This window comes from Sus scrofa, chromosome 7 (genome assembly GCF_054392235.1).
Source record: "Sus scrofa isolate SSC_HxYL_T2T_F1_AM1 chromosome 7, Sscrofa_HxYL_maternal_Yorkshire_Landrace_v2.0, whole genome shotgun sequence".
Lineage (NCBI taxonomy): Eukaryota > Metazoa > Chordata > Mammalia > Artiodactyla > Suidae > Sus > Sus scrofa.
Window position 1 is genome coordinate 54,243,998 of NC_139389.1, and position 22,330 is coordinate 54,266,327.

Here is a 22,330-nt window from a genome sequence, read left to right on the forward strand (position 1 = left end):
CACCATCACTCATTTTGTGTACGCTTGGTCCTTTTAGAAAGGAAAGGTATTTGAATGGTTAAGAATAAGGACTTAGATGATTTCCCATTGTGGTTCAGTGGTAACAAAACTGACTACTATCCAAGAGAACATGGGTTCGCTTCCTGGTCCCTCTCAATGAGATAAGGATCCAGCATTGCTGTGGCTGCGGTATTGGCCAGCAGCTGTAGCTCCAATTGGACCTCTAGCCTGGAAACTTCCATATGCCATGGGCATGGACCTAAAAGGACCAAAAAAAAAAAAAAAAAAAAGAACTGACTCAGAATTAGACTGAGTCAGGGTCAAAATCCTGACTCTGCTGAATGGCAAACTGTGTGACTCTGAGTCCAACTGCCCTGGGTCTCCATTTCTCCGCAAATAAAAAAAGGGGTGATAGTCTTCCTTGTTTTGACGAGTTATTGTGAGGATTAAACTAGTTAATATATGGAGAACGATTAGTTGTCAGTAAATGTGTATATTGACTAGTCCTGAGTCACTTTGCCTTACATAGCAGAAATTAACACAACATTATAAATCAACTCTACTGCAATAAAATTTTTAAAAAAGCAGAAAAGAGTTTTACAAGCATAGTGTGTGGAATCATCTTTCCCTTCTTATGTAAACAAAAAAGAGACTTCTAGGTAGGTAGATGGATAGATAGATAGATGATAGATTAGACAGATAGATAGATGATACGTGATAGACTTATTTTTCCATTTATCTGTTCCTTTTCCATCATCTTTGAAAAATCATGGCCACAGAAGACCTTGTCATTTTTCTCAGTCCTTAAAAGATTCACAAAGGCAAAAGAGAAGGAGCTATTTGCAAACTGCTTCTTTCCATACACTCTGTGTCTTTCAAACATAAGGATACTAGAATTTTCTGTACACCCGTTCTCTGACACATTAGAAAAATTATCCAGTTGGTGGATTCGTCTGACTCCTTTGGACATGGAGACTATTTATCTCACCTTTAATGAAGGTAGGCTGAACTACTTTTTTTTCCGTTTTTTTACTGGATTATCAAATTCCTCTCCTATAATAACCCAAAAGAGAAGGTTGTATACATAAGTGCCTACTTATTTCTATACTCTTTACTGTGGTGTTTAATATATATGAATGACCGATAATCCCCAATTAAATTGGCCTGTGGTGTTTGAGCCCATATTTGTGTGGTTTCACTCACTGGGTAAAATCAGGACGTCATCCCCAGAGCCTGGAATAGTACCACCGTGTCCTCCCCAACCCTTTTCCACGCCTTCCCACGCATCAGGGAGGGACCATTTTATAGATGATTCACGTGCAGGGGTAGAATCTGGAAAACAAAAGAAAAACAGCAAGGGTAATTATGAAAATCCGATTCACTCTGATAACTTGCAAATTCTACTCTTATATTAGGATACTGATGACATTTTCATTTCCCCAAGTAATTGCCTTTAGATATGTTATAACCTGCCATAAAAACATTTATCAGGTATAAAGCAAATAAATATTCACTACTTACTTTCCCTCCCCTTCTAGGGAAAAGATAGTCTGCTGTCATTATTAAACATTTATGCTTTGCCCTTATTATAACTATTACAGCATATGTTTATCCTGAAGTATTTGGAAAATGCAAATATAGAAAGAAAAAGAAAAAAAAATCATTGCTATCTAACCACCTACAGATAATTGCCATTAACCTTTTATTTATATTTCCTTCGAGAACATCTCAGCATTTTTATACAATTTAGATCCTACCATGTACAATTTTACATTCAGTTCTTATTTTACTTAGCAGTTTTTCACATGCATTCTCTAATGTAATTAAAACTCCTTGTAAACATAATTTTAATGACTAAATAATATTCTATCATCTAGAAAGTCCATAATGTATTTAATCCCTAATGTTTATGTTTGGTATTTAGACTTTGTCCCTTTCTTTTTTTTTTTTTTTTTTAGGGCCACACCTATGACATATGGAAGTTCCCAAACTAGGGGTCAAATCAAAGCTGTAGCTGCTGGCCTATGCCACAGCCACAGCAACGCAGGATGCCAGCCATGTCTGCAACATACTCCATAGCCTTTGGCAATGCCAGATCCCTAATCCATGGAGCTAGGCTAGCGACTGAAACTGCATCTTCATGGACGCTGCTGAACCACAATGGAAACTCCTACATTCTTTTTAAATTATAAAGAATGCAGTGTTAAATATCATTATTCAAATCTGCCAATAATTGTGATTTATTTTTAAAATAGAATCTTAGCAATGGAATCATTAAGTCAAAGGGTGTGATTTTCCTCACAGCCCTTCATGCATGTTAAAGGCAGGGTAATAGTCAGAACACCTCTCCTTACAGTAAGTTACATACATTTCATATGTTACAACTGGTTTTTATTGATTCTGCCCCTAATGATCAAATGCCGTTTTCTTTTCAACCATCCCAGTGGCCTCTTCAGGAAACTGAAGTATAAATCTAATGATTTCCTTGGAGATGGCACCACATCAGGCAAAAATGTACCCACACGTTCTTTTCTGGAATGTGATCCCAAGTACAGAGTTAGAAGGGCAGAAAGATCATCTCAAAAGAGGAGGATTTAAAGGCTCACAGATGACCAACTGACCAAATGCTCTTCTTTTACTCAGCATTAACCTAAAATGTTCAAATTAAACTATAAATGAAATTAGGTCTTTTAAAGGAAATATATTTGTTCCGTGAAAGACATCTTCTCCAGCTAGGGATATTTTCTGTGAGATTCAAGAACTCATTATTGGGGGAGGGGGAATCTCATCTATTACTTTTTAATTTCACAAACATAAATAATGAGCACCTTCTCTATCAGAACTGCCTTAAAAATAGAGACACAAAAAGAAGTAAAATGCTGTGTTTGCCCCCAAAGGGGTACCGAGAGTTGTGTAAGCAGATATTTCAGGGGAGGGGAGTAGAGCACTGAGAGGCCTTCTCTTTAATGGTCCCTGACCAAGAGAGGCAGTGAGACCTTGGCAGGAGGGCTTCCTGGAGAGGGAGCATCTGAGTTGCATTGTAAAGGCTTAGGACCTATCAAGGTAACGGGGGTGAGTCTGCATTCCAGACAAAGGGATAAACACGAGCAATGGCAAAACATGAAAACATGAGAGATCACATGGAGGAACTATAAGAATTTGGTGTCACTGCGTCACAGAGCTGGAAGGAGGCAAGTGATAGGGCAGGAGAAATAACCAGAGGTCAGAGTGGGAAGGGTGACATAGATGCAGGAACCAAGGGCAACCCTGGATTTCCAGAACGGATGGTGCTAGGTGGAGATGCCTAAGACAGACATCAGCAAATTCAGTTTGGGCCATTTAGAGTTTGGGGTGTTCTGGAAGCCTCTAGGTGGAGACATACAGCAAGCAGGGGATAGTTGTAAATCTGAAGGATGAGGAAGAGCTCTGAGTCAGAGAGATGGATTTTGGCATCATCGATCCAGAGGCATTTTTGAACATCTGAGGATGGTTATGAGAGCTCCAGGAGACTTCAGTGTGGAAAGACAAAAATGCCTGAAGTCAGAACCATGGAGAACACTCTTTTGTCTACCTGAGCCCAACTCTCCAGTGGTCGTGGTCTAAATTAGGAACCCAGGGTAATATAAAAGTATGTCAATTGTGGTCAAGTAGAAATCATAGACAATGTAATTAGCACGAAATATATCCCATATCATGGAAACCAAGCAATGTCTTGGAACACGCCTTACTCAGAAAGGTGCTCTGGAAATATTTTATAAAAACTAATAATATAATGCCTTTCTCCCAATTTTGTCTCCTTTTCAAGACCCTCACTATCCAGGTGGGGATAAGGTGGGGGCATTTGTTGAAGGGGCTACTAACTAACACCACAAAGACCAGCAAGAGAAGTCCCTATTTCCAGTGATATTTCCAACAGGCAATAACCAAGTTCTTTAAAACCCTACTCCAGGCCTCAAAAACCCTTAATCACTTCTGTTTTGTATCACAGATTTGGGCAAACACTTTTGTCATCTTCACTCTTGTTTATGGGAGGGGCTGAAACTGCCTCTAATTGAACGAACTAAATCTTAAGGTAGCTGTTCTAAGGGATGTTATGATGAGTGGATTTGATCATTCTATACCACCCTGCCTTCGAATCAGAACACTTAATGGAGATGATTGATTGAGCGAGCTAAAAGGCTCTAGAGCAGAACACCTTAACCCAAAACGTTTTTTTTTTTTTTTTTTGGTCTTTTTAGGGCCACGCTTGCAGCAGCATAGGGAAGTTCCCAGGCTAGGGGTCTAATCAGAGCTATGGCTGCTGGCCTATGCTACAGCCACAGCAAGGCCAGCTGCGTCTGTGACCTATATACCACAGCTCACCACCAGATCCTTAATCCGCTATGCAAGGCCAGGGATCGAACCCACAACCTCATGGTTTCTAGTCGGATTCGTTTCCACTGAGCCACAATGGGAACTCCCCCAAATGCTTTTTATGCCTTACATACTCCTCCCATTCTTATTTGGTTAAAGAATATTTGGTATTGAAAAATTGTATTATTTTTATAGAGCTCTCCATTAAACAAAATACACACCCAGATCTAAATTTTGACATTGGTGCATATATTCTCCATCATGGAAATTAAGCAATGTCTTTGCTTGATTTAGTACAGTAATAAATATTTGAATATAAGGAACAGTAACAAACTAATTCTGTAACTCCCTGTGTCTTAAGATAGCCTGTCCCAACCTACACAGGTTAGGAAAATTCGCTATATGTAATTACTTTTCAATAACTCACAAATTAAGACACGCAAAAAAGGTAATTTGAACACCTTAGGGTTTATATGGTATAGCAGAAAGGACAGTGGATTGAGTTAGAAACCTGAGTTCTCATCCAGGCTCAGTCACTGACTACTGATGTGACTGCCCTCATTCTTAAAATGAGGCCATTGGATAGGATAGCCTGTGAGCCTCCTTCCCTTACTCTACAACTCTGTGAAGCATTGGCTTTCTCTTTTTCTTGTATGTTAATGTTTTTATTAAAGTATAGTGGATTTACAATGGAGTGTCATTTTCTGCTATACAACAAAGTGACAAATATATACATACATGCATATATATTTTTTTCTCATATTATCTTCCATCATATTCTATCCTAAGAGATAGGATATAGTTCCCTGCGTGGTACAGTAGGACCTCATTGCTTATCCATTGTAAATGAAGTAGTTTGCATCTACTAAGCCCAAACTCCCCATCCATCCCTCTCCTTCTCCCTCTCCCCCTCCCCCTTGGCAACCACAAGTCTGTTCTCTATGTCTGTGAATCTGTTTCTGCTTTCTCTTTATTCAGCTTGTTGTAATTGACAGGTCAAGTAAAGCATCTCCAAGTTAAATTGACCCCTGCTGCACAAACCTGAGTGCTAGCCACCCACAGTGTCCTTCCAAAGAGGCCTTAACACAGAAATCTTTACACTTAGTGCAGAGTGGCATGTTATGTTGACGAAAGTGCAGTATCTTCTGAAGCGGCCTGGCATGAGTGTCCCCCAAACAGGTAGGTTCTCCACAAAATGGGCTCGGATCCGACTGCTCGCATCTCTTCTTGGGGAATTTGAACATAGGATATCCAGAGAGGAGAGAATTCTAAGATGTCTTTCCTTGGTAACAGTTATTTTAAAGGAAACTTGGAGTTCTCATTGTGTCTCAGCAGGTTAAGAACCTGACATAGTCTCTGTGCTGATGTGGGTTCCATCCCTGGCCTCACTCAGTGGGTTAAGGACCCAGTATCGCCACAAGCTGTGGCATAGGTCACAGATGCAGCTTGGACCCCATGTTGTGGCTGTGGCGTAGGCCAGGAACTACAGCTCTGATTCGACCTCTAGCCTGGGAACGTCCCTACGCTGAAGGTGTGGCCATAGAAAAAAAAAAAAAAGTAAAAGTCCTCCTTAATCATTTAATTAGTTACTTGATTGACACCCCCCAGGGATCACAGGAAGTCAAAGACCATTCATCTTGCTTATCATTGTAGCCTCCCAGATCTCACATGAGAGGCATTCGACAAACAAAGCGTTTTGAGTCACATAAAGGAAAAAAAGGGATAAAAAATTGGGAACATAAAGAGCAAATGCTATGGCAGCTCAGAAACAGATATAGAAACAAAGCGTCATATTCTTCTTAGACCAATAAGCATGGAGTAGTGATGGCCAGGACTTCTCCTTCATGGTTTTAGCCCAATACCTTTACCTTGTTTATTTATTAATTTAAATGGAGGAATTAGATCATTTTCTGATTAGCTTAGGCTCTTCTCTGACAGAACACAAACATGCCACTGGAAATCAAAGGAAAGCTCAGCCTTTGAAAAGATTTATTCCTGCTGCAAATGTATAGTTAAACTGACTGAGGATAAACAAAAACAAACAATGAAATACATTAGAAGGTGCTTACGAGTCATTTAGTCTTTGAGAGTTTAGCTTTTATGAGTTAGAAAGATTTCACAGAACCATCTGACTTTTGGGGAGGATTTGTTTACCCTGATTTCCTGAAATTACTGGGAACAATTAAAGTTTTGAGATACCCTAAATTTTTCTTTCCATTTGGTGGGGGCCTAATGGCCCATCTGCAGATCTGGACTTTGGTGTGCACATATGGTCCATAATTTATGAAATGTGCTTATTTACATGTTGTAATTCTTACTTTTCAGTGTTTTCAACCGCACCATTCTTATATCTTTCTTTGACATGCCGCACATATATTTTAGCTGAAGGGGTAACACAACAGAGAGTTATCGGACATAAAAGCTGTACGCCTGACATCTGCCCTACAAACCATGTGATGGGAAGAATTTATAAAACGATTGGAAGACATTCTGCAGTACCAGGCAAGTCCTTTCGGTGGATTAATACTCACCTGAAATAGTTGGGGCCACCCCTTCCCTCACCTGGAGAAGTACTTGAATTTGTCCTTCACCTGAAACTGAATACAGAAAGCTACAACTTAGATGTGATACAAAGACCATCTTAATACGAACAATATTCATTTGTGAGAAAGACGGTTTTATGATAAATTCTCTTCAATCTAACCCAAATGGTCAATGGTTACCATAAGGGAATGGGCGTGGGGGAGAGATAAATTAGGAGCTCGGGATTAATATATACATACTACTACATATAAAATAGATAAACAGGAATTCCCATTGTGGTGCAGCAGAAACAAATCCAACTAGGAACCATGAGGTTGAGTGTTTGATTCCTGGTCTCCCTCAGTGGGTTGAGGATCCGGCGTTGCCCTGAGCTGTGGTGTAGGTCGCAGATGCGGCTCGGATCTGATGTTGCTGTGGCTGAGGTGTAGGGCAGCAGCTGTAGCTCCGATTCGACCTCTAGCCTGGGAACTTCCATGTGCTGTAGGTGTGGCCTTAAAAGTCAAAAAAAAAAAAAATCCGTAAAATAGATAAACAACAGGGACCTACTGTATAGCCCAGGGAACTATGCTTATTTTATAATAACCTATAAGGGAAAAGATTCTGAAAAAGAATGATATAGAGAATATATGATAAAGAATAGGAGTTGCTGTTGTGGCTCAGAGGACATGAATCTGACTAGTATCCATGAGGATGCAGGTTCAATCCCTGGCTTTGCTCAGTGGGTTAAGGATCCAGCATTGCAGTGAGCTGTGGTTTAGGTCACAGACACTCCTTGGCTCTGGCATTGCTGTGGCTTGGCATAGGCCTGCAGCTGTAGCTCCAATTAGACCCCTGGCCTGGGAACCTCCATATGCTGCAGGTACAGCCCTAAAAAGCCAAAAGAAAAAAAAATCCATAAAATAGATAAACAACAAGGACCTACTGTAAAGCCCAGGGAACTATACTTATTTTATAATAAGCTGTAAGGGAAAGGATTCTGAAAAAGCATACATATAGAGAATATAAGATGAAGAATAAGAGTTACTGTCCTGGCTCAGAGGAAATGAATCTGACTAGCATCCATGAGGATGCATGTTCAATCCCTGGCCTTGCTCAATGGGTTAAGGATCGAGCATTGCCATGAGCTGTGGTGTAGGTCACAGACACAGCTTAGATCTGACGTTGCTATGGCTGTGGCATAGGCCAGCAGCAATAGCTCTGATTCAACCCCTCACCTGGTAATTTCTATATGCCTTGAGTGTGGCCCTAAAAAGACACACACACACACACGAAAATGTACATATATATGTACAACCAAATCACTGTGCTATATGCCCGAAACTAATGTGATATCATAAAGCAACTATGTTTCAATTAAAAAAATGAAAAAATATTTTTAAGTGAAGTCCTTGTTAGTGAGTCTAAAAATTGATTTCCAACATTTTCTTTTGATTGCTTTTATTTGAATAAACATAATTGCAGTGAGGTTTCCAAGAGAATTGACACATAAATAATTAGGGAAAAAAAATCCTTTAACCATATGTTCTTTGGAGGTCAGCGCTGGTCAGCAAGGCACCCCTGATATCCTATGCCCTCTCCATCAGTTTGAAGGCTCAGCTTTTAGAATTCATGTGGTTTTCACCAATAGAGTTCAGATCACCCATGAAATGTATTTGCTTTACCTTGATCCGAACAAATTGTCCTTTTAATGAAGGCTTTTCACCACCACCCCCCTTTCTCCTCCCATCTTCCAAACCAACTGAGCACATTTAAAAGGCCTGGGGTTCATTAATTTTAAGTGTTCAATAAATTAGTGGAAATAATCAAAAGGCCTGATTCTTTCTGATAATGACAATTTGATGTCAGTATAAACCAGTAGATTAAGCTGGGAACATATGCTCCTTTGCCAAGAGAGGCTGCTATAATTAAATAGTGAATGCATCTACAAGGTGCTCTCACGCCTGATTAATTAGTAATCAGGTGCACGAACTCCACTTTTCAGGAACACCTTGTCTCTTATTGGTTAATTACCTTTCTGCCTTACCGGATGCCATGCAGGCCAGCACCTCCCACCAGCGAAGGACCCAAGCTGCTGAAGGCTGCAGCCAGGGGGCCCAGGTCACACGCATGCTCTCCATTTGCCTTTCCCTGGAGCCCTAAGCCCTTTCCTCTGTCATAGGCTGGAAGAGATCAGGGGTCATTCTTTCTACTTACAAAGCATCGGCTTCAGAACATTACAAAGAAAATAATCCCTCAAAACACCCACCATAAGACCTCGCTGATTCTATTCTTATTTTAATCATTTTTCTCTGCTACAATTTTTCTGTAATAACCTATAGTGGTTTTCATCTGCAAAAATGCAGAATCACAATACGGTATACCTGAAACGGACAGAATGGTGTAAATTCATTACACTTGAATGGAAATTGTTCCCATTATAAAATGCCTGAGTCTGTGGCTTGCTCCTCACACTGGACACCGTCTGAGCCCAGGCACAGTAGCCAACATGGTCTTCACGTGTTCTGCTTTGTCGCCATTTGCCAAGCTTCACTTACAATGTTTCTTGATGCTATTCATATTTCACCCACTTTTCTAATTTTAATATAATAATAATAATAAAGCCACTAGCGCAGCATGGCCTCTCTCTTTCTGGAATGTCTAACTCACTCACTTCTGCTCACACTGATCTATATATTTTCTAAATTTGAAAAGCGCTTATAAAGCCATACTGTGACATTTATCCCAAACTCGCACTCAATTTAGCAAACATTATTGAGAGACTTCAGGATTGCCTCAATCCTTAGCTCTGTCCCTAAATCTTTGAGGGAGGGACTTTTCTTATGTACCTTAAGACACTAGACTTTGTCAGACATGTAGATACCTAATTTTCATGGGCCAGCCTAGAAACCCCAAATTTGTACTGCTCTACTCTGGATGCCAGGACTTAACTGGAAATTGCAACAAATTAAACAAATGGAGGCAGGAAATAACCTTTCAAAGGAACGAAAAGACAAAATAGTAAAAATAATAATAATAATAATAATCCATCAGAAAGAAAACAAATACAGCAAAATAACTTCTAAAAACGCACCAAAGTCTGTAACAGTAGAATACCCTTGTACAAGAGAGAAATTAAATATTGTAATAGAATTAAAATCTAAGAAAGATAAATTAGAAAAAAAAATTCCAAGAATCATTTGGTAAAGGAAGTCTGTTCACTTAAGGATGTTATAAAAATTATGCTTGTACTCAAAACACAGAAAACAAACTTATGGTTACCAGAGTGGGAAAGGGGGCAGAGGAGGGATAAATTAGGAATTTGGGATTAGCAGATACAAACTACTATATATAAAACAGATAAACAACAAGGACCTACTGCTATCCGCGCGCGCGCTCTCTCTCTCTCTCTCTCTCTCTCCCTCTCTCTCTCTCTCTCTCTCTCTCTCTCTCTCGTGTGTGTGTGTGTGTGTGTGTGTGTGTGTGATCGAGTCACTTTGCTGTACACCAGAAACTAACACAACATTGTAAATCAACGACACTTCAATAAAAAATTTAAATCATCCTTGTTAATAGCTTCCAAGGATTTTAGCTTCCTTAAGACATAGCCACTGAGGTAAAGAAAGTTAAAAAGTCATGTGTAATGAGTTTTTCAAAGCCCATCTAGCCATTTTAAAATGATTTGTTTGACCCAAAAGAAGTATAATGTATACACAGGAGAGGAATGGTTGGTGGGAGGAAAGAATAGAAACATTTTCTCCACTAACTAAAGGAGGGAACTGGAAGTGGAGGGAAGATAATCAATGTATTCAGAATCCCCTGGGTGGAAAGGATGCCACCAGCTACTAGAGTATCAGGTCCTGTAGTTATGATGAGGATGTGGCCGTCACTTGCAGTGGTGATGATTACCCGGAAGACAGAAACCGGCAGCCCTGGACAGAGCTGCCTCCCATCACAGGTTTTCCCATTATCTTCATCCACTGCAGCCCCTAGCCAGGGCCTGTTCCTGGTGAACCAACACCCCCTGGCTCAGTGGGCTGTCACGTCTGTACTGGTGGCTTCCAATCCCTGAAGACAATGGCTTTATTCAGCCTCTACAGATGCACAAACGGCCCCTACCTCCAGAGCAAGCTCTTTCCCGAAGCTGACACTGAAAGTAAGACACACATGGAAAAGGAAGTGTGTGCATACCATTCAATCTCAGAAGCGACGTTTTGATATCAGAGGAAATGCAGCAAAGCTACAAAAAGTTGGAAAAATGAGAAAGGTCTGATTTCCTGCACCGGCATTTGTCCACGCCCTGCTGGGGCTGGCTCTGAGCAGATGCACAGGCTCAGAGACCTGCTTTTTCCCAAACACCACCTCTGGGCTGAGAGAGTGGATGGGGAGCATGAGGTCCAGCAGCCTGGATTTGAATCCTGGGTCTACCAGGTCCTAGATGTGGACACTTGACACGTTATGAACCTCTCTCACCTCCTCTGAAAGTGGGCATCATTGTACTTCCTACCTTATCTCGTGATTGGGAAGAAAAAATGAGATAATCCAGGTAACCTGACACAAACAATACATGTTAGCCAAGATCGATACTGTTATTACAACATGAACATTATTCTAGGAGTCAGTTAACAAAACCCAAGAAATATATTTTTACTCTCTTTATAGCTGCACCTAAATCAAGATGAGCCCTAGAATTCAGAGCTGTGAGCAATGTATCCAGATCCGCCAAAGTTCTCTTAGTGCCTCTGACTCTATAAAAGACAGTGTAAATGCAGTGTCGTTTCCAATTTGGATAAATACAGAGAAGGATAAAAATCACTTGAGAATAAAGGTATTGACTCGGGAAGAGCTTAAGAGCCTAACACAAGCTGTGATACTGTACATATGTTTTCTCAGTGCTTTTGATTTCTGATTTTGTGTTTGTAATACGAGAACCGTTAATCTCCTTTGTTTATCAATGGAGCCGCACTGCCGGTTGATCCTTCCCAGATTGCAAGAATAGCTGGCTGGTCCTCAAAAAGAAAAGAAGTCTTAGGGTCAATTATGGCCCAATTTTTCTGATGAGTGCTATATGATCTAAGTCTGCTCTAAACACAGACATCCAGGAGAAAGAGAGAAACGTGTAAGAATAGGGCTCCTGCTAAGAGGTAGGAGAGTCTCATTTAGATCCAACTCAAGTGCCTGCCGGAGCTATATGCTGGCCAATTTTGTTCTCACAAGGGCCCAGGGGTAGAGCAAAATGAATTGATTCTCTCCCAGAGCAGGTCCCATTTTTCTCTTGGAATTTTGGAGAGAAAGAGAGTCCCCATCTATCCAAAAAGAAAAGCACCTGGCACCTTAGTAATTGATCCCTTTCCTGTTTTCTTCTTCATTCTATCCTTAGGCTCACTCTGCCACTGAGGAGTGTGCATACATTAGGACCTCTCGTTCAGCCCACATTTATATGGCTTGAGTCAATCACTGAGGACACGTGGAAAAAACAAGAAAGAGCAACTCCTTCTGTGTCTGCAAGTTTCATCCCATTTCACCCCAACTCATGCCTGCCCTCCCTCACTGTGGGCCCCGGACCCAGACCCCAGCACCATCTTGATGGGCCAGCTCTTGGATTGCTCCTCTCTCTGCATCTTCACCTTCTTTTGCCTTCTTTGTCCACTTCTCACACACCTGGGCTGTCCTGCTCTGCTTCTCCCTCCCTGTTCAGTGAACTTCACCTTTCTCCCTAGAAATTAGCCTCTTTGACTCAGCCACAGAGAAGGCGTTTTTGTCAACTGGTCCCTAGGCAGTCAGACCACAGCCTCAGGGAGACAGCCATCAAGTCACCTGGGTCCTCATCACCCAGGGTCTTTTCAAGACCTTCACAAGAACATGATATGAAAATCCGGAGAGGAGTTCCTATCGTGGCTCAGCGGTAATGAATCCAACTGGTTACATGAGGATGTGGGTTTGGTCCGTGGCCCCTCTCAGTGGGTTAAGGATCTGGTGTTGCCGTGAGCTGTGGTGTAGATCATAGATGCGGCTTGGATCCCACATTGCTGTGGCTGTAGCACAGGGTGATGGCTAAAGCTCTAATTCAACCCCTAGCCTGGGAACTTCCTAAAACAGACAGAAAGAGAAAGGAAGGAATAAAATACTGAGAATACCTGTGAGTCTTCTACTATTTCCAATAACATTCACTCAAGTTTTTTAAGTGCAAAAGAACTTGATCAAGATGCTGACAGATCCATCTGCATTAACCAGTCCTGAGAGTTAGCTCAATTAAACCTTCTTAATTAACTCAGAGAACAATAGCAATTGTTATTCTGACTTGGAGCAATATTTCCCATGCTTGCACAGGGTGTGTGTGATTCCTGGGCCATGTGCAGAACTATAGAACCAGAGCTCCCAGGCCAGGGAACAAGCATTCCAGCTGTTTGCCCACGAGGCACAGTTAGAAAGCACGTATTGAAGGAATTTTACAACTTTTTCCATACCATACTCTCAAAAATGTGGCTTGTTCTCAGAGGCAGGTGTTCTTAGCAGGTGAGGAGAGAAACCCAGATGAAAAAAAAACCAGAGATCCTTATATTCACCATTCTTACTTTTCATCAATTATACCAAAAAACTTGAAGACCACAGTGTATTCTCAAAACACAAAATGTGATGGGATGATATTAATGGTATAAAAGTTTTATTTTAATTTAATTTTTTGGCCACACGCACAGCAGGCGGAAGTGCCCAGGTCAGGGATTGAACCTGTGCCACAGCAGTGACAACACTGGGTCCTTAACCCACTCATCCACTTGAGAACTCCTAAAAGTTTTACTTTAATAGTTATGAATGTTAATGCATTTCAGATAAACCCAGTAGGTAATTTAACCCATGATTTTATAACCATTATTTCTTAATAAGAGATTGGTTTTAAAAATAAGGCTACATGGGAATTTATTGAAGAAAAATGTCAAAAATAGTAGAGGTAGCAGAAGGATGTGACCAGGTGTAAAGGTGGTACTCAAATATGTAAGGTTCAAGAACAGAGTTAATCCATAGGCTCAGGTTTCTCCTATATCTATTTGTAGGAAAGAAGGAAGAATTGGTTTACAAGGGCAGGGACATAAGCGTGGATTAAAACAAAACACTAGTATCCTAGAAAAAAACACTGAAATAGATTCAGAAAAGCCAAGCTGGGATTCTGGTTAGACCATCCAGGATCTGCATGAATTGAGGCCAACTACCAGCATCCCTGAGAATTAGCACCTTAATCTTGAGGGATTCCCTGAAAAAAATACCTGATTCTGACTTCTGAGTCTTCCTTCCTTCATTCTTTCTTTTCTTTTCTCCTTCTCCTTTTTGCAGAAGTGGCTTGAAACTGAGAGGCAAAATGCCTTTCCACAACCAGAGCCCTTGTTCCATTCTCTACATTTTTGCCATAAAGGTTCATGCATTTCCCAGATGTCAGTCCTCTATATTACTGGTACAAATCCTTGGGGATCTTTGAGGAATGAGTTTCCTATAAGAATGTAAATTAATTTATTAACTAGAATGCTATAGATTGCCTTAGAGGGCCTCAGCATGGGAATGGCTGCAGAGTTTCGAAGGATTATGATCCTGCTTTGTTCATAAATTCCTCCCAAAGAGCTCTGGGGAGCCAGCTGAGTCCTCTCTCCTTAGATCCTAACAAGATTCCTTCTCAAGGAAGTTCCCATTGTGGCTCAGCAGTAAGGAACCCAACTAGTATCCATGAGGATGCTGGTTCAATTCCTGGCCTCCCTCAGTGGGTTAAGGATCCTGTGTTGCTGTGAGCTGTGGTATAGGCCAGCAGCTGTAGCTCTGATTCAACCCCTAGCCTGGGAACTTCCATATGCTGCATGTGCAGCCCTAAAAAAAAAAAGGGAAAAGAAAAAAAAAATCTTCTCAAGGTGTTGCATGGAGTTTTCTAGAACAGCTGAAGAACAGAAGGGTTGAGGCAACATCCTGCCCATGCCAGCTTCCTAGATCTTAAGAGAAACCTAGGCAGTATCCACGGTCGCCTAGCTGCAAACTTAGGAAGACATTCCTCATATTTAGAATCTCCCAAGTTGTGCGCGATGGGACTTGATTTCTCTGGGGCAGCGGGTGCAGACAATAAAGTCCATCTGTCTTTCTATCCACAACCCTTTTGCCCTTGTGGACAACAGCCCCGGCTTCTTGCCAAAGAGCCTGCCTTTATCCTGGTGAGGGTGACATTTGGAAATGAGCATTGGCCGGCCTGGCTAGACGTGTCTTTTTTCAGCCTGTTCAGAGGAAGGTGGTACATGGGAGCCACTGAGCCTCGCAGGCTGACTTTCTCAGCTGTCGCCCTCACACAATATCCCAGCTCTGCTGCATCGCTGGGCATGAGCAGGGTGGGGGGGACTGTGTGAACTCAGGAGGGCGGCGCTGAATGGCTCAGCATCTGATATGAATTTATCACCGGCTGCGGGTTGGGTGGGGGATAAAGGGAGGGGAAGGGGCTGTGAGTGTTTAATGCACCCTGCCACAACCCAATAGTGTGCCCGAAAGAGCCTCTTACCAATATAAAAGGACAGGGTCAAAAGTAAGTTGACCCCGGACAGAATGTACAATTATTAGGAGAGGACTGAACAGGAGCAGCTGCTGGGACCCCACTGGTTCCGCATCAGGCTTCCGAGAGTCGGGATATGAATAATCAACCCAAGACTGTTTTCTCCACCCTCTCCACCCCCACCGCCTCCCCCAGCCTCGTCCTCCTGTTCGGGGCAAGTCCTATTCTCTTTCTACAGGAAGAAGCATAGCCCTCCCCAGCAGCTGCAATAATCGTGCCCCCATTGTGACGAAGACCTCCTCCTGGCCACCCCCCGACAAGTGGCCATTGTCAGCGTGGAGTCAGTGATTACACGCTCCGCCTGATGCTTTGGGGGACTCAGCTGCCTAAGTGCTGACCCACGAGCGTGAGGAAGGCCAGGGAGGGGGCCGGTGGAGGTGGAGGCAAGAGGTGGGGGTGGGAGGGAACCCCACGTCTGTGAGATGGGACTCTGACATACCAGACCTTTTGCATAAGTCAAGCCCAGAACAAATGAGGCTTTATCAGGCCCCAGTGATGAGGGGTCTCATCTTCCTTTGAAGTGGAGCAGAGCATGGGGCCTAGCAGCTTTCCCTCCTTTGGACCAAGCAAACATCCTGCTTTGGATACGCTCCATGCTCATTATCTCTGGCCCATTTAATGATTTTTGATTGAAGGGTGGCGGCTGGGTTGCCGAGAAGATCGTTAGAGAGGCTCCATCCAGCCAAGCCCGCAAGAAAGGCTTTCCTTGTGCCCGGGCCTCCATTCGGAATTTCTTAACAGTGTGCGCTTGTTCTTAGAGGCAGATAAGGGCTGAGCGTGAAATTCTTAATTAAGCAATAAATAGAGAGTGGGGTGTCAGCAGATGTAGCCAGTAGCCATGGCAACAGGGAATCACATGGGCAGGAGAGCTGAGACTAGATGGAGGCCTCGGGCCTGGGCCTGACTGACAGCTGAAGAATCCTACAAAGCTTGTAAACCAGATTAATTAGCTGACTAATTATTTCATAGCGTTAATGTAACTAAAAAATAAAAATAGTTCACCATGAACGGAAACATCCCTGGAAGAAAAAAAAAAAAAAAAAAAAAAAACCCAGCAGGGACAGAGGCAGTGGGAAACTGGCTGCGTTAGGCAGAGACAGGAGTGCTAGTGAATCTAACCACACACACTGAAAAACGGGCTGGATGGATTGGATTCTGACTTTGAAGATATAAAGGCACATTTGTCCTATAGTCAGGCCCATTCGCCGGCATGGTGTAGGAGGGACAGTTGGCAACTGCCACTCATAATAGTTTATTAAAGCAAATATTGCCCCTTTGGGAGGCTAACACAAACTGTCGCACACAAATACTTGTGGTCTGTTTTGTAAGTGGCTCCTTGGGCAGAAGTCTCAGGGGCTTTTGAAAGGCAACCTGAACCAAGCTCCCCAAGAGAGATTTCTCAAAGAGCAAGGTTAACCCATTGTGGGTTAACAACTGTTTAAGTGGCATTAAGTTTCAATCAAGGGACCTATATATCATAGATGTCCTGGTATCATGAATTTGTTATCTCATAAATTCCAGTCCAGGAAGATAGAAGGAGACTCCTTCAGACAAGTTATGATGGCTATACTGAGTTCAAGGCACCTGAGATGGCTAATCTGCTGGGGGAAGAAAAAGAAACATTCTAGAGAAATATCTACTGAGAAAATATAATCACGCTAATCACCCCAGAAGATGTTTGGTACCACAATTCCAAGAGGTAAGTATCTTTTTTTTTTTTCGTCTTTTTAGGGTTGCACCCGTGGCATATGGAGGTTCTCAGGCTAGGGGTCGAATCGGAGCTATAGACGCTGGCCTACACCACAGCCAGATCCAAGCTGCATCTGAGACCTACACCACAGCTCACAGCAATGCCAGATCCTTAATCCACTGAGCAAGGCCAGGGATCAAACCTGCATCCTCATGGATGCTAGTCAGATTCATTTCTGCTGAGCCATGAGAGGAATGCCAAGATAAGTATTCTTGACTTCATTGTAGAGATGCAGCTGCCAAAGCATGAAGCATTTATAATTCCAGGCCCCAGGTAAAGCAGCCAGCTAGGCACTGATGAAAACCCAAAGCCCTAAACTCTGGTCATGAGCTTTCCAAAGAACTTTCCATTCTGTAAAGACATTTATTGAACAAAAATAAAACTCGCCTTGGTAAAGAAGCAAAATGCAAGGGTCAAACAAAATTATATGTGAGGAATTTTTTTCTTGGTCACTGGGGATCAGGGAGAAGTTTTCTCCCATAACCCTGCCTGGCACACCCCACCCTCCACCCTTCTGGTCAGCGGTCAGTGATTACTGAGTGGGCAGCACACTCTAGTGGAGAGATTCATGGCCAGGAGCCAGAATGCCTGGGTTCCGGTCTCTGCCATGCTCAGCTGGGTCAGAGATTACTCAGGCGTCTTAAATAACACACCAAGTAGCCAAACGGAGGAAATGAAGATAATTGTGATTTTTTTAAAACTTCCTCTCTCGGGGTGGGGGGATGTGGTAGAGTTGCAAGCAAACAATACAAAAGACGGCCCGCTTAGAAGTGGTCAAGGAATGAGTGAAATGCAGCCAACTCTCAATGAAGCAGGACTTGGAATGAAAGGCCAGCAGGGAAAGGAGCAGGGTCCCCACACGCCCGTCCCCTGAAGCCTGACAGGAAACTCACTGGACATAGACAAGGTCAAGCAGATTCCCTGCAGTAAAATGAAACTTCGCCATACACAACTCTCCCCACTTTTTTTTTTTTTTAATTCCAGGAATATGTTCACATAGACTGTGAGGTCTCGACTTCTCTTTTTAGATTAAATGTATTTTATGTAAAGGATCCCAATCCCAGACCTATTAAGTCACTTGGTCCAAAAAAAAAAAAAATTAAATGAAAGTAACAACAAAAAAAATCAATATGTTACTGGAATGCTATTGCTTGTAGTCTCTTTGAAGTGTCAGCCACAACTTCCTCCCTGCCATTACAGCATTGGTCTATGGAAAACATGGTAGCCTCATCATCCACGTCCTAGTGATGTTGTAAGCTGTACACAGAGGATACCCAAAGTCGTATCCCATCCACACAACCCAATATGGCGGCATGGGACTCCCCCCTAGAGGACCGCTGTGAGCCTCTCTTCCTCCTGCATCCCCACGTCCAGGAATGGAAACAGAAGTGGCTCTGGCCACCCATCTACTCCAATCCTTCAGAGGACAGAGGAGACACAAATGACCACAGAAGCCACTGCTTGGAGCACCAGGAACCCTGTCCAAGGAGCCAGGGTCTCCAACTCTATGAAACATTCCATCAACCCTCTGTGATTTCCTAGTCCTTACCCAACTCATATGATTCGAAAGTGAAAATACTGAGGTATTCTGATACAAAGAATCTTTAATTATAAATGCCATCTGCCTGATAAAAATGGTTTATACTGAAATATTTATCTACATCATATACATGCACATATACATGTAAGGTGTATATATATATATATATATATATAGTTGTTTTTTTTTTAGGGCCACACTCAAGGCACACAGAGGTTCCCAGGCTAGGGGTCGAGTCGGAGCTACAGCTGCTGGCCTACACCACAGCTCACGGCAACACCAGATCCAAACCACATCTATGACCTACACCACAGTTCATGGCAATGCCGGCCGGATCCTTAACTCACGGAGAAAGGCCAGGGATTGAACCTGCATCCTCATGGATGCTGGTCAGATTCGCTTCTGCTGAGCCATGACAGGAACTCCTACATGTATATTTAGATGTTCATTGGCATGTGTGTAAATATAGTCTACGACTATAATGTACTATTAATTCAATAAATAATGCTATCGAAGGGAAAGAAAATCTGTAGCTGCATGACTTGATTTTTTTTTTTCTTTATGCTACAAGTGTTCCTTTATCATGCTTGGCTCATGTGACTGTTGAAATTAGTTGGCAGTTCATGAACAAAATCCGATTGATGGGCAAGACAGGCTCCTCAGAAGCATGCTAAGTAATAAAACCAGAGCAATTTGAAATTAAAATTTTGTTTCAGAATATACATCAAGTGAACCGTTAGAGTTAAAAGTTAACGGCAACTCTTTCCTTTGACTTAATGGCTGTACTTGACTCTCGTGGCAAGACAGTCTGAGAGATCTCTGTCCATCCTGAGTTTTTACAGTTTTAGGTTACATTTATGGATGGATCAAATCAGAAATAAAATCTGAATGGCACAATTCAGTGCAAATAAAGTATACCACAATCCACTTGACAAAGACCTTAAGAATATCCAGGAAGCCCCATCCTCCTCGCCTCTCTGGTGCTATTGAAATGTAATAGTCCCAGGGCTCCAGTGTACTCAGACCCAGTTGACATGTGGCTAGGCACAAGTGACAGGGATAAGAAACTCAGGATGCCTGCCAGCTCTCTAAACCCTAGGGCCAAATCTGGCTTGTGGCAGAGGCTGCGGCTTGCCATGCTTGCCATGCATCTGAATTCCACCAGGATCTATTAAGACCAATTTATAACAAAATCATCATTCTAAAGACTCATTTTGGGAGTTCTTGTTGTGGCTCAGCAGTAACAAACTTGACTAGTATCCATGAGGATGCGGGTTTGATCCGGGCCCCACTCAGTGGGTTAAGGATCCACCGTTGCTGTGAGCTGTGGTGTAGATCACAGACATGGCTTGGATCTCGCGTTGCTATGGCTGTGGCATAGACCAGCAGCTGTAGATCTGATTTGGGAACCTCCATATGACACAGGTGTTGCCCAAAAAAAAAAAAAAAAGAGGCAATAAATAAATAAAGACTAATTTTGCCGGATTTTCCTCAGAGATCACACTGGCTAGAGTTGACTATAGATAAGTGGACACTGTGGTGCTCAGAGTGACCAATGCTGAAATAATATGGAAAAGAAACATGAGATGAGCCCCAAGAAGTCAAAAGAAATCTATGGCTCTGACCCACACAATAGGATCCCATGAAACATGCACAATAAAGAAATAGGAAAGGGAGCAGGGCACAACCTTTAAAAGAAGGACATAGTCTAGTCATTGAGGATATGACATTTACTGGTTAGAACCAACTAGGTCTAAGACAGTGGAAGGTTTGACCTCCAGGGGACCTTGAGCTACATTACATGCTCATCATGATATATTTTAGCTAAATGACACACCCACAGGCTCCATGACCATCTGAGGTCGACTATAAAAGGCCAAAAAGTGGATGGTGGCCCACTTCCTGGAAATCCTGCCCCTTCTCTGAAATAATTGGAATAATCCTTCCACTCATTTGCCTGTGAAATGACCAGCCCGTAAAAACTCACCACCTCATATTTCAGGGCTGCTCTTTTGCCTTTTGAAATGGACCACATTCCATCTAAGGAATGTCTATCTTCTAGGCTGCTCTTGCCTTCTGAGCTGGCCTACACCCTGTCTATCTCTCTCAATAAATCTACTTTTTACCTCAAAAGGAAAAGGTAAAGGAATCCTTTGGGCCCCTGTTACTCTGCAATCACGAGCAGGGTTTCTAGTCCTATAAAATGAGGCTCCCAGACCCGTCACCCTTATGCTGCATCGGACACAAGATGAGATGGCCCATCCCTAGTCCTTAGATACCCTTCCACAAGGGCATCTCACCTTCTCCAGATTTCCTTCCAAGGCCTCCCTACTCTTCTTCCACGTTCACTACACCCTTCATCCCCTCTTGTAGCTGTTGCCCTCTACTCTCTGCTGTTCCTTTTATCTTTGAGCATCACCAGCCACCCTGTTTTTACATGTGAAGTTGATCCTTCTACACATGAACACTGCCTTAACATGAGTTAAAAATATTTACAGGAGTTCCCATTGTGGCGCAACGGAAATGAATCCAACTAGTATCCATGAGGATGCGGGTTCGGTCTGTGGCTTCCCTCAGTGGGTTAAGGATCTGACATTGCCGTGAGCTGTGGTGTAGGTCACAGACGTGGCTTGGATCTGGCATTGCTGTGGCTGTGGTGTAGGCTGGCAGCTGTAGCTCCGATTCAACCCCTAGCCTGGAAACTTCCATATGCCATGGGTACAGACCTAAAAAGCAAAAAAAAAAACAAAAACAAAAAAACAAACAAACAAAAAAACAAAAAACAAAAAAACAGCAATCAAAGTTTATTAAGCACTTGCTCTGGGCTAAACACTCTGCTAAAGAATTTTCCATGTTTTCCTTGATTTAACGTCCTATCCTTTAGGTAAATCCTTTTATTAACCCATTTTCCAGATGAGGAGCCTGAGGCTTAGGAAGAACACCTACTCCGTGTTTCATACCTAGCAGGTGCTGGAGCTAGGATTTAAATGCAGGCATCTGATTTCAGGGACTGGCTGTTTAACCCTAACACCCCGTGGATACTTTCAGTTTCTCATCCCTTCGCAGCACCAGTGTTTGAAATTCAAAAGTCAGTAGTGGTTTCTGACTATGTGCCATCAACATGCTCATCCAGTTGTACTTACCCAGATAGGTGAGTTGTCTCAAGTGGCTATGGAAGAACCAGTCACAGCCTTGGTCCTGACCAGGTGATGGAAGAGATGGGAGGGCTCGCCCCACTTGACTCCCGCACCCTACAAGGATGTCAGGGTGAGGCCAAGGTATGTCTGTGTGCACGATCAGCAGGTAATTCCCAGGAGCAAAGTTGTCAAATGTTGCTGAGTACTTGAAGCGAGAGAAAAGAACAAAAGGCTCATTTAGAAAGGAAGTCTCCCCTCCCAAAAACGAGTTCCCAAGAATTCAGATGGGGTCCTTCTGAAATAAGACAGTTCAGACTGGCTACTCTTCATGTGGAAAGTGGGCTAACTTAAATCTATTCCATAATAAATTCATAACTAAAGCTATAAAATCCTACAATCTGAGTACTGAAGATCCTACTCACTTCTGGTTGAATCATCTCCATTAACAGAGGAGA

At 42.6% G+C, this 22,330-nt stretch overlaps 1 protein-coding gene across 10 annotated transcripts in view; it reads right to left on the reverse strand.

The window, feature by feature from the left end:
* Positions 1-22,330, reverse strand: part of PKHD1 (PKHD1 ciliary IPT domain containing fibrocystin/polyductin) — a 479,188-nt gene that overhangs the window by 213,806 nt on the left and 243,052 nt on the right. For 8 of the 10 annotated variants that reach the window (XR_014810260.1, XR_014810261.1, XM_084968324.1 and 5 more), the window contains exons 50-52: positions 21,882-22,080; positions 6,885-6,950; positions 1,204-1,332 (exon numbers count right to left, since the gene is read on the reverse strand). Coding sequence is in view for 8 of the 10 variants with exons in the window: in XM_084968324.1 (XP_084824450.1) it covers positions 1,204-1,332; positions 6,885-6,950; positions 21,882-22,080 (394 nt within the window). In the remaining 2 variants the exon portion in view is untranslated. Of the gene's footprint in view, positions 1-1,203; positions 1,333-6,884; positions 6,951-14,170; positions 14,357-21,881; positions 22,081-22,330 lie in introns of those variants that run through there. The other 2 variants (XM_084968328.1, XM_084968327.1) reach the window with 1 other exon arrangement.